The 11,157-nt window shown below is 45.2% G+C and overlaps 1 protein-coding gene and 1 long non-coding RNA gene across 3 annotated transcripts; both read right to left on the minus strand.

Moving 5' to 3' along the window:
- Window positions 1-365: 365 nt before the first annotated feature.
- Window positions 366-8,638, minus strand: IKZF5 (IKAROS family zinc finger 5). Of its 2 annotated transcripts, none has more exons than XM_068198282.1 (4): window positions 8,545-8,638; window positions 5,343-5,505; window positions 4,882-5,064; window positions 366-2,187 (listed from the first exon to the last, which is right to left on the minus strand). In XM_068198282.1, the coding sequence occupies exons 2-4, from the start codon at window positions 5,473-5,475 to the stop codon at window positions 1,244-1,246; spliced, it is 1,260 nt and encodes a 419-aa protein (XP_068054383.1). In that variant the 5' UTR covers window positions 5,476-5,505; window positions 8,545-8,638; the 3' UTR covers window positions 366-1,243. The 2 variants fall into 2 exon arrangements, with proteins under 2 accessions (XP_068054383.1, XP_068054384.1); XM_068198283.1 differs by lacking the exon at window positions 8,545-8,638 and adding an exon at window positions 5,606-5,713.
- LOC137478406 (uncharacterized) lies at window positions 366-10,767 on the minus strand. Its single transcript, XR_011001542.1, has 2 exons — window positions 9,854-10,767; window positions 366-631 (listed from the first exon to the last, which is right to left on the minus strand). It is a non-coding gene; the product is annotated as an uncharacterized lncRNA (long non-coding RNA).
- Window positions 10,768-11,157: the final 390 nt, after the last annotated feature.

The raw sequence follows: 11,157 nt of genomic DNA on the forward strand, positions 1-11,157 counted from the left end.
AAGTCAGCTGAAATTTACAATAAACTGGATTATACCACTCTCAAAAATATAGGCAACCTCCTAGTTGTAGTCTGGCCCAACATAAAACTGAACAAAGGAGTTTCATTTGTAAACTTCTTGTTTGTTTCTATCAGAACTTCTATCAGCAGGACAGAAGTCTAATTGTGCAAATTTTAAATATCTGTACAACTCAGTTTAAGGCAGTTAGAAATCTCACAGAATATATATTAATTCTACAGGCTCTTCATTATGTCTCTAAAAATTGCCTCCTCTGAAAAACAATGACATGTAAAATTTTGTAGAGTGTAGGTAAAATAAGGTATCTTATTTATAACTCATGAATGACAGGCTTTTAGCTCTTTTCCTTCCCTACCATAATTTCATTCGCAATAACCTGTTATCTTCTAGTTTTGTGCTAATAGTTAAATTAGTGTTTAAGTCCTAGCATGAAGAGTTTAGACGATATTAAACAAAAACTTATTATCAACCTTCATCAGATGAAAGCAACTTTTACATCAAGTTTAATTTGTACGTGAAAATTGCTTGTGTTTGTTTGAGTAGCCAGGTTTTTAAAGATTTCTCCAAAGTCATAGAATGGCTGGGGTTGGAAGGGACCTTAAAGGACAGACACCTTCCACTGTCCCAGGGTGCTCCAAGCCCTGTCCAGCCTGGCCTTGGGCACTTCCAGGGATCCGGGGCAGCCACAGCTGCTCTGGGCACCCTGTGCCAGGGCCTGCCCACCCTGCCAGGGAACAATTCCTAATTCCCAATATCCCATCTAACCCTGCCCTCTGTCACCATGAAGCCATTCCTCCTTGTCCTGTCTCTACATGATGTGTCATTGCATTGACCTTTTGTATTTTATGGATAATATATCTTGTGTTGCCTAGTAAACAATCTGGGAATTACATCCTATGGTTCAGGACACATGCTCTGCTTCTCCACTTGCAAAATGTTTATTGGGATTAAGTGCAAGCAACTTAAATTTAGCAACCACAGCATGTAAATGCATTCCAACCCTTACAGCACTCTTGGCTTTTTTTGAAAGGCTACATATGAAACAGCAACTGAATCTGATACAAGATTTCCCTGGCAAGTTTTACAAGAACACAGAAATCAATTTGACTCCTCTATCAAATTGATTAATGTGAAAATTCCTTATGGGAATGTGCAAGCTTTCCATCAGCAAGTATGAAAAATAGACTGTAATATGTTAAAAAACTAAATGAAAGCATGTTCTCAGTCAATGTTGATTATGTTGGCCTCTTGCAAAGTGGCAAGCGAAGTCGTACTTGTTTTTACACTTACACCCACAAATGTTACACTGGAAAGGATTTTCAAATCCATGGCATCCCATGTGGATGGTGTAAAGGATATTGTCTGCAAAGTACATGTCACAGTGTGGGCAGTGGTGCAGGAGCTGAGGGTCCTGCACTGGCAGGGCTGGAGCTGGAGTACTTGGCTGGCTGTTGCTGATACTGGGAGTACTGGTGTGGGCACTGCGGTCACTGCTGGGCCCTGCCACGGGGCTATAGTTCCTCTGATTGTGTGTGGGCCGGGAATCAGGGCTGGTTGGAGAGGAATTCTGAGGAATATTTGCTGACACAGCTGAAACTACTGCAGGTGCAGCAGGCTGCTGTATCATGAAAGGCTTTTCGTCTTGACAGGAAACGACGTCAGGAGAGGCTGGATTTTGGTTTTCAGGTGGCAAACTGGACAACTGTCCTGCTAACGTGGAGAGCTGGTTTAAAGGATTATCCACCATGAGGTCTTGTGGATCTCTTGGCAAGCCACCACTCGGAGTGGATTTTGTCATGTTCTCATACGCCTCAGTCTGGATATTGGGGATTTCATGGGTGAAATCATTAAGATAGTCTGGTTTCTGCACCACCATGGAAGGCGGACTCAGATTAATTAATGCTCTTCTGCTGTACCCCAAATTGCTGGTCTTCTTCTGCAGAACCCCCCACATTTTCTTGCTGCTCAGGGAAGACCTCGTCCCCTTGATGGGCACCATCTTGTGCTTGCGCCGGCGGTGGTGGGACAGGTTGCTGCGGTCGCTGCAGCGGAAGGAGCACAGCTCGCACTTGTAGGGCTTCTCCCCGGTGTGGGACCGCATGTGAGCCTCCAGGTGACGCTCGTAGGCCGAGGCAAAGGGACACAGGTGGCACCTGTGTGGCTTCTCCCCTGGAAAATCAGAACAGGTTAGCCCACAGCACCTCGGAGCGCCTGGAAAAGGCTTTGTGTGCAGCACGGAGCGGCTCGTTGTGAGCCGCTCGTCCAACTTCAGTCACCGCCAGCCTCGAGCCCAGCTGGGCATCCTGGGAGAGTGGAGAGCACTGGGACAGCTCTGCCTCACCCAGGGATCATCAGCACAAGGAAAAATCCTGAGTGGAACTAGCATAACACACAACCTGCCTGGGAACTGCAGCAGCAACGCCAAGGACTGAGTGCAGTGACGTTTGCGTGGTGTTCTGGGTCCAAGCTCTCCCTCACCCATGGGAGTGCACTGGGGAACACAGGAATGTCTGTACCACCAAAATGTCACTGTTCCTCATGATAACTCTGAGGGAGGGATCCTTCTGGGACCTTCCAAACATCCCTACTCCTAAACATCCTGGAACTGCCACCTAAATAACCCACGCACACAGGCAGCCAATCAAGGACTGAGCTTTGAAAAAGGATCCTGCAGCTAAAGAGTCGTAACAAAAACCAAAAACCAAGTATTCCCTGGAGAGCTGTGTGCTCTTCCACATGGGAGATGGGATGATGATCAGGGAGACCATCATCTCCTTTGCACATGCAGAACTTTGTTCTTCTGTCAAATGAAATTCATAGATACAAAGTTTTCTGAGTATTTTTTTAAAAGTTAATGTGAGTAACATAATAACAGGCCAACACTTTTGTAACGCAGCACTTTAGGACTTCTGGTTTTCCCTTGATAGACTGATCTAGGAGTTACAGATCCAGGACTGCAATGTCAGAAGTGCCCAAAGGTTCTGATGTGTGTTCAGGTGCTGAAATGAAAGATCATCTTACTCTTCCTATCTCGAGTGACAGCTCAATTGCTAAATCCCTGTCATGTGACTGATGAGCATTCCATAGTTTGGAATCACAGACTGGGATACCAAATAGATTTCTTTTATTCCCCCTACATCACTGGCTCTCCAAGAGGAAAAAAATCCATTTTTGTGCTACCTCTAAGTACCTTCTTTGCACCAAGTAAAACCATGACTTCTCCATGAGCATCTCTCTGTACTCATATATATACACACAAGGATGGGTAAAGATCTGGAGACTTGATAAAATGCCATGAGAAGATGGACAAACTCCCTGCATTCACACAGAATTTGCCAATCTGATTTCATTCTAAACTGGTTACACAGAGATAAAAGTTTTGCATCACACGTAGCACAACACAGCTGGTGAACTACTCATTATCTGCTCTGAGACTCAGCATGAAGCCAATCCCGCAGCAGGATGCATTTAATAATAATAATAATAATAATGATAATGGTTGCATGATCAGGCCTGGGTCACAATTCCTTTGGCAGATGTCCAGGATGCTGTACCTGCTTATTTACACTGCTCTGAGGCTCTGAGTCAGCTGCCACTTCCCTACTTTAATGCTGACTCATCTGAGCCTTCACAGCACAAGCAACCCATCTCCCGGCCCTCTGCCAGCCTTCCAAGCCAAACAACACTCAGGCCTTGGATCTTCTTCCCTTGAGTGAAAAAACAAACCAAACCAAACCAGGAAAACCAAACCATAGGAACTCTTTTCTTGTTCTGGAAGACATGGGAGGAGAATTTAGCAGGTCCTTCAGAATCTGAACATCAGAACTCTCTGATTTACGGTTGGTTGCCATTTCCTTCCCCATTATGCCCTGTTGAAACAAGCCAACACTGCAGGGCCAGTGCAAGGAGCCCCAGCTTTGCCAAAATCCACCCAGGGAGCTCCTGTGTGGAAGGAATGGCTCCCAGCAAAGTGAGGATCTGACTAACTGTACCTGAGGAGGGCTACAATCACATCCCAGTTACAACAGGAGAGTCCCAAAACACCACCTACCCAACACCGCTGAAAAGAGACACTTGGATGTTTTGGGACAGTCCATACCAGACTGGAAACCTGTAAAAACTTTCATTCTTTGCTGGTCACAATTCTTTCTGCTCTGCTTAACACCATGACGTTGTCTGTATTGGTGTGATACACTTGACAGAGTTCACAAGCACCTATGTTTTTGTTTTTTCTCATTTGCCATGAAGTTGGAGGCTTCAGAACACTTTAGGATATTTTAACCTTTATGAGAGTTTTGTTTTCCAGGTTTATACATCCAACAGTGGCCAATGCTCCTTAACAAGCCACTGTTGATAATTTTTCTGTTCACTACTGATATCAGTCACTAACTTGATGGCGTGTCCTCACATTTCAATATTCTACCAATAACTTTATTCTTATTACTATGCCTTGTACTTCCACATCTAGAATGTTGTGCAGAACAGGAATATTTTCATGGCTAAGCAACAGAGGAAGAAAAGGCCCTATAAATCTCTGAGTAGTACAATGTATATTTGTCACTTTTCTCATCAGCACAGAAAAACTAGAAGATATTTTTAGGGCCCTTCAATTTACATTGAAGCTTTCATGCTAAACCTTACTCCCATATAGTTACTTATAATAATAAATGTCAGCAGGGATTTGCACAGTTTAAACAGATACCTGGCACACCTTTACAAAAAGAGACTATAAAAACCCACCAATACCCAGTTATTGTTAAGAATTCTCACACTGCTTGAATTTGCCAACTGCTGACATGGAAATCCCAACGTTGAGTAAATCCCCCAAGGCCTCCCAGGCAAGCAGAGCAGAAGATCCCATACCTGTGTGAATCCTGATGTGCTCAATGAGCCGTGCTGTTCCTTTGCTGGCATAGTTACAGTATCGACACTTTAACTTCCCATCAAAAGTCCTTTCAAACCCATCCACCAACATTCCTGAGTTTTCATCCAGTGAAACTTCAACAGAAGGATGATCCAGACCATTCTGATCACCTTCTGTCCCAGCTGTGAACAATGCAACACAGATCTTAATGAACAATCTGTGGGACACCATCTGTCACACTGTGAGCAAATGCCAAATTGCTTTTGCTTCTCTCAGCCCTCGGTCTTTAAATATAGAGAATTATAAAAACACGCCCTGACTAAAACAAAGTACATACACATCCTTTGTGACACGAAAATGACTATCAGAAATGCTTCCATACTGCTGCAGCATTACCTGGACTGTGAACACTGAAGTCACTCTCAAAAAAATCAAATTTACGGTACTGGAATCAGCTCACCTCCCTGGAGAGTCTCTACTTCCTTGTCACCAGTAACCGATCCAGAAATCATATTGACATGGTGAGTCTGCTGGGTCAGATATTCCTGAAAATCTTTCACAAAATCCAACGGTTCTGCCTTCTTTTCCCCCATATTGACTCTTTCGTTTACAACCTCTTGTGCCTAGAAGGGAAATGGTTTTCAGAACACAAGTGTCATTGAATTTGGTTGCATTCATAGTAACAAGTTCAGGTTTTGGGTTGGATTTTAAGTGAAGAATTACTTTTATCACACAGCACGTGTGTCGTGGTTTAACAAAGTCTGGTTTTCAGATGAGGGGGTGGGGACCTGGCAGAGCCAATGAGCTGCCTAGTTTAAAGAGCCAATCAGCTGGCTAGATTTGAAGATTGACATCCAGTTAACCAGTCAGCAGGCTAGTTTTAAAGATTGACACTCATTTAAACCACTGAGAAGAGCTGAACACGCCTCTATGGAAACACATTTACGGAGGGGCTAGCGCACGAGCACTCTTGGCTTACGGCCTCTGAAGATGCCACTGGCTTGGCCTGGCTGGGCTCACGTGGCTGGGTCAGACCAGGCCTGGCTGGGCTGGGATCACACAGCTGGGTCAGGCCAGGCCAGGCCAGGCCAGGCCGGGATCACACAGCTGGGTCAGGCCAGGCCAGGCCAGGCCTGGCTGGGCTGGGATCACACAGCTGGGTCAGACCAGGCCAGGCCTGGCTGGGCTGGGATCACACAGCTGGGTCAGGCCAGGCCCGGCTGGGCTGTGATCACACAGCTGGGTCAGGCCAGGCCAGGCCTGGCTTGGATCACACAGCTGGGTCAGGCCAGGCCTGGCTGGGCTGGGATCACACAGCTGGGTCAGGCCAGGCCAGGCCTGGCTGGGATCACACAGCTGGGTCAGGCCAGGCCTGGCTTGGATCACACAGCTGGGTCAGGCCAGGCCTGGCTGGGCTGGGATCACACAGCTGGGTCAGGCCAGGCCTGGCTGGGCTGGGATCACACAGCTGGGTCAGGCCAGGCCAGGCCTGGCTGGGATCACACAGCTGGGTCAGGCCAGGCCCAGCTGGGATCACACAGCTGGGTCAGGCCAGGCCTGGCTGGGCTGGGATCACACAGCTGGGTCAGACCAGGCTGGGCTGGGATCACACAGCTGGGTCAGGCCAGGCCCGGCTGGGCTGGGCTTGCACAGCCGTGTTGGGCCAGGCCCGGCTGGGCTGGGCTCTGGTCGGTGCACTGCTAGGCTGGGATTTCTGCCACAACCAGGCCGTGCTGCCGGCACTGTCCCAGCGCCGTGGGCGACTGCTTGGCCAGAGTCAGCATGGCTGGGCTATCTCGGCATGGCTCACAAATGAACTCTGTCTGCTCAGCTGCTTTTAGGAGCCATGCTGCAGGCAGAAGGACTGTAGGAATGTGCCCCCTGTTGACGGAGTGAACAAGTTACCCTTTGTCTCCCTAAAAAGGACAAAAGCCACAAGTTTCTCTCCTCAATTTGGTTAAAAGACACCTCATAGGACCTTGGGGACTTCACCTCAAACTTAAGGATAGCTAATTGGACAGAAGCCAAAAAGTCCTGCCTAAGCATTCACTAGAAAAAGAAGACAACAGAAGAAGTAAATCACTTTTGTGAAGTGTTTTAGCAGGAGCAAGAACCTCTTGCCCTGGCTCGGTTTTTCTCTGTAGAGAGCTTTTTTATTTTGCCTTTTATTAAAATTTTTTGTTTCCAACACTGTCACAGGAGCCATCCTGCTTCTTTTATGCCACCTGAGGTAGCATATTATACCTGAGATATCAGGGGTATAATGTTTGTCTAGGAGAGCTTATGAGACCTGGCTTAAAGAGAAAAAGCTTTAAAGGACAAAAGGAGCAGCAGTTTTGTTTCTTTTTCCTGACACCCCACATGAAGGAAAGGTGCAGGGGTGGCGCCGGCGGCGAGCACATGATCAGCAGTGTCACACAGCGATTCCTCGACTGCAGAGCCTGGACAGGGTCAGCCTTTCAATGATACAGAACTCTGTAACTGTTTCAACTGATAAAGCTTGAGAACAAATGAACATACCAGCACCAGTTCTCAGTCAGGAAAAGGAAAGGGTGAAGACAAGAAGAGAAAACAACATGGACACTGAAGGCAGTAAAGGAGGAGTCAAATTCTAGATGGGAGGGGATTGAGGAGATGCCTTGGTCTTGGGCTGAAATTCTTTTGTGATGCTATGGTGAAGATATATTTTTGATCTATCAGACTTTGTTTTATCCCTGTAGTTCATGAAGTGCATGGGGAGATGCAGCATTCACCCACAGCCCCTGAGAGAAGGACACTTGTGCTAGAGCATGTGGATGCTGAAAAGGTGTAATTCAACGAGAAGTTTGACCAGAGAGAGATGAGAAACTTTGCCCCAGGGACAGAGTAAGAAAATTCTCTGTTCCCAAAGATAAAAAAGAAGAACTTCTGTTTTGATGCTAGAACAGCTCATCCTTAAATAGTACCCCATAAGTTAACATGGCCTATGAAAGCAGCTTTGGGAAAGCTGCAAGGCATGGGAGGGACTTTGACACTGCAAACAGATTCTCCTTTCCTGGGTGGCTGATTCACTGTGACCCTGAAGCCACAAGAGAACTGCTTCTCATGGAGAAGTCTCCATGGCATGGCAAGAGAGACTCCACTCCCTAGGTGGACTGAAGAAAGATTATTTTAGAGGTGGTAAACTGACTGAAAGGTCCAGGTTTTGTCTCTTTACATTGTCTGTGGGAAAGAAAAGAGGGTGTGGGGGGAGGAGAAGTGTTCTGAAGCTTTATTCTTATTGAGTAAATAATTCATGTAATAAATTATTTTCTTATAATTTTTTCTTTTAATTCTGTTAAAAAAGTTTTCTTTATACCCTTTAAAGTTTAGAGCCTGGTTTGCCCTCTCCCTCCTAATCCATATCTCACAGCAAGAAATGAGTAAATAAATCATTTTTAGTGCATGCATAGGCATTTGGCCAGCATTAGACCCACTACAGTGAGTCAAAGAACAAACTGACAACCATAAGAATATTGGTTTTTGAATTTTTAACTCATTAAAAATAACCAAATACAATTTATGGGGAAATCGCTTTCAGTAATAGGTGAACAACATAATAGTAAAACAGTAAATAAAATTTTAAAAAATACAAAATAATAACAATTAACCTGCCTTTTTAAAAATAAAAATAATGTTCATACCTGAATTTTAGTTCCCTGCTAAGTAGCAAACATGCTCCAAAATGTACCTCAACACGTCAGATAAAAAGCAGAGAGCACAGCTTCTTCACTTTCCCTAGAAGGAATAAAAAGGAGATGTGAGTCCATTAGTCTTCCCAATCCCCATCAATTAAAAGAAAGAAACATGAAAAAGATTTGTGTTTGAAAGATAGGGCTCTAACACTCTGCTGCTCCAAATTTTATTAAAATAATCAGACGGCCCGTAAAAGTTTTTCAAAGACTGCATCCTCTGGATGTTGCCTGAAGGACACTTCTGACTCACTGACTGTTTTCCAATAAACATCTGGCTCCAAAAACCCCAGACTTCGGTCAGTCAATTATGGGAACTGCAATGCTGGGAAATAACTGCATGTTGGTGATTAGCAAAGCTGGAAAAAAGCCTTAGACAAAGCACTGTTTCACAGCTCTCCCAAAATTTGACTTTCCTATCCTGAGTAAAAGTCTTAATCCAGTCCATTATTTTGCACTGAAATGATTAAAATATTCCCCAGAAATCAGTGGTCAGGCTTGTTTTGGGGAGTGCAAGTAACAAACCTCTATAAAGTCTCAATTCACAATGAATTTGGGAAGACAGAGCTTGGGACATATTTGGAAGGAGAACAATGAGTCTGTCACATTATTATTTCAGAAATAATTTACAATGCTACCATTTCAATAAGAATAGTCCTTATTTTTAATAGCTACTTAGGTTACCTACAGGAAGTCAAGTTTTGAGTTCCAGACCACATTTAAATATCTTCTGTGTATCCAAAGCTACTTACAGATGTTTGTTCATTTTTGGCACCCAGATGAGGATGTTCTTTCACATCTTACCTGAGCGTGCTCAACTCCCAGCATTGATTATCACCATTAAGTCATTTTGGAACACATCTTTATGTATCTATCTACCTACCCTCTTCCAGGTGTCACCAGCCTCCTGTAGACTTAAGTTAATTTGTGTTCTATTTGTTGGTGTCTCCTGCAATAAAACAAAGACATCAGGATATGAATTATAATATTAAAGATACCTCTGATATTAAAGATATGAAGAGAAAAAGAGGACAATGTGACACAGAATCCTGACCAAGCCAACTTTCCAAGAATTATAATAAGAAAAAACAATTTAAAATTAAACCATTCAAAACAACATCAAAGGTTTGTGTTATCAGAGAAGAATCTGTCTGTGTCTTTGGGTAAAGCACTAAAACTTATTCCAGAGAATCACAGAATAGTTTGGATTAGAAGGGAGCTTAAATCCCACCCAGTGTCACCCCTACCATGTCAGGGACACCTCCCACTGTCCCAGGCTGCTCCAAGCCCTGTCCAGCCTGGCCTTGGGCACTGCCAGGGATCCAGGGGCAGCCCCAGCTGCTCTGGGCACCCTGTGCCAGGCCTGCCCACCCTCACAGAGAGGAATTCCTTCCCAATATCCCATCCAACCCTGCCCTCTGTCAGTTTAAAGCCATCTCCCCTTGTCCTGTCACACCAGGCTCTTGTAAACAGTCTCTCTCCATTTTTCTTTTGTGTCCTTTCCTGTACTGAAAGGCCACAATTAGGTGACCTCAAAGCCTTCTCTACTCCAGGCTGAACAGCCCCAATTCTCTCAGCCTTACTTGATTGCATTTAATTTTGAAAGAAAATGACATAACATTTTATAAACAGGTTATGGATCAACTGCACAAAACTTCCTTTCTCTACCTCATCCTTTTCTTTACACCAGTGTAGGGAAGTCACCACAATTTAAACACGACCCAAAGCTCCCATTTGTGTGCTCAAACCCTTCTGTGATTTTACGTGGTATTTTTTTAGAGCTACACAGCCAGCAGCTCTCCTTCTCAGGGGAGAATGACGCACATCTGATGCTTGCTGTGTCACTCCTGCAAACCAGAAAATGCAATTCTAATGATCAGAAACTGAGCAGCCCAGCTCGTGTTTCACACAGGGATGGGCTGATGACACCAGGTGTTACCCGAGCTCTGCTGACACAACCACACCTCCTCCAGCTTCACACCACCAGGAGCAGAGCTCTGGTTACTCATTTTCTACCCAGAACAGGGGTCACAGCACTGAGGTGAGCTAAGTTTGCTGTCAAACAACACGCCAGGATGAAATATTCTGCCTAAATAATGCTGCTAAAGAAAGTAGTTCATGGAGTACACCCAGCAGTTTCACACGCACAGTCAGAACTAATCCTGTAGTAAAGAGCATAAAGTATCTATGAAGACAGGTATGCAGGAGGAGAATAGAATTACTGTGAGCATATCTATGCATCCCACCTTCTTCTAAAGAATCCCGGGGAAAAAATGGGGGTGTTCTCTGTTCCATCTTTTCTGTAGCAAATGAACGAAAGCAGGAAGGATTCCAACCTCCATCCAAGCCCTTCCAGGTCCTCCTGAAGGAGTTTTGACCGTGGGGAGTGGGAGTGAAGCACAGCGTCAGTGGCCACCCATGACCTGTCATCAACCCTGAACGCCCTTGGTCGATCCAGCGCCTCCTCCTCCAGACCAAGCGAGAGTGGGAAGTGGCTCGGCCACAGGAAACCTCCCAGAAACCCGCGTGGCCTGTCCAGGGCTCCTCGGGACAAGAGACACGGAG

This window comes from Anomalospiza imberbis, chromosome 8 (assembly GCF_031753505.1).
Source record: "Anomalospiza imberbis isolate Cuckoo-Finch-1a 21T00152 chromosome 8, ASM3175350v1, whole genome shotgun sequence".
NCBI lineage: Eukaryota > Metazoa > Chordata > Aves > Passeriformes > Viduidae > Anomalospiza > Anomalospiza imberbis.

Bases quoted from the DNA above. Each gene is read 5' to 3' on its own strand.
- IKZF5 (XM_068198282.1), bottom strand. From the start codon at position 5,475: ATGGGGGAAAAGAAGGCAGAACCGTTGGATTTTGTGAAAGATTTTCAG. The intron at 5,065-5,342 runs GTGAGCTGATTC...CATTGTTCACAG, and splicing joins AGTAGAGACTCTCCAGGGAG to CTGGGACAGAAGGTGATCAG. The intron at 2,188-4,881 runs GTATGGGATCTT...CTGATTTTCCAG, and splicing joins GCACATCAGGATTCACACAG to GGGAGAAGCCACACAGGTGC.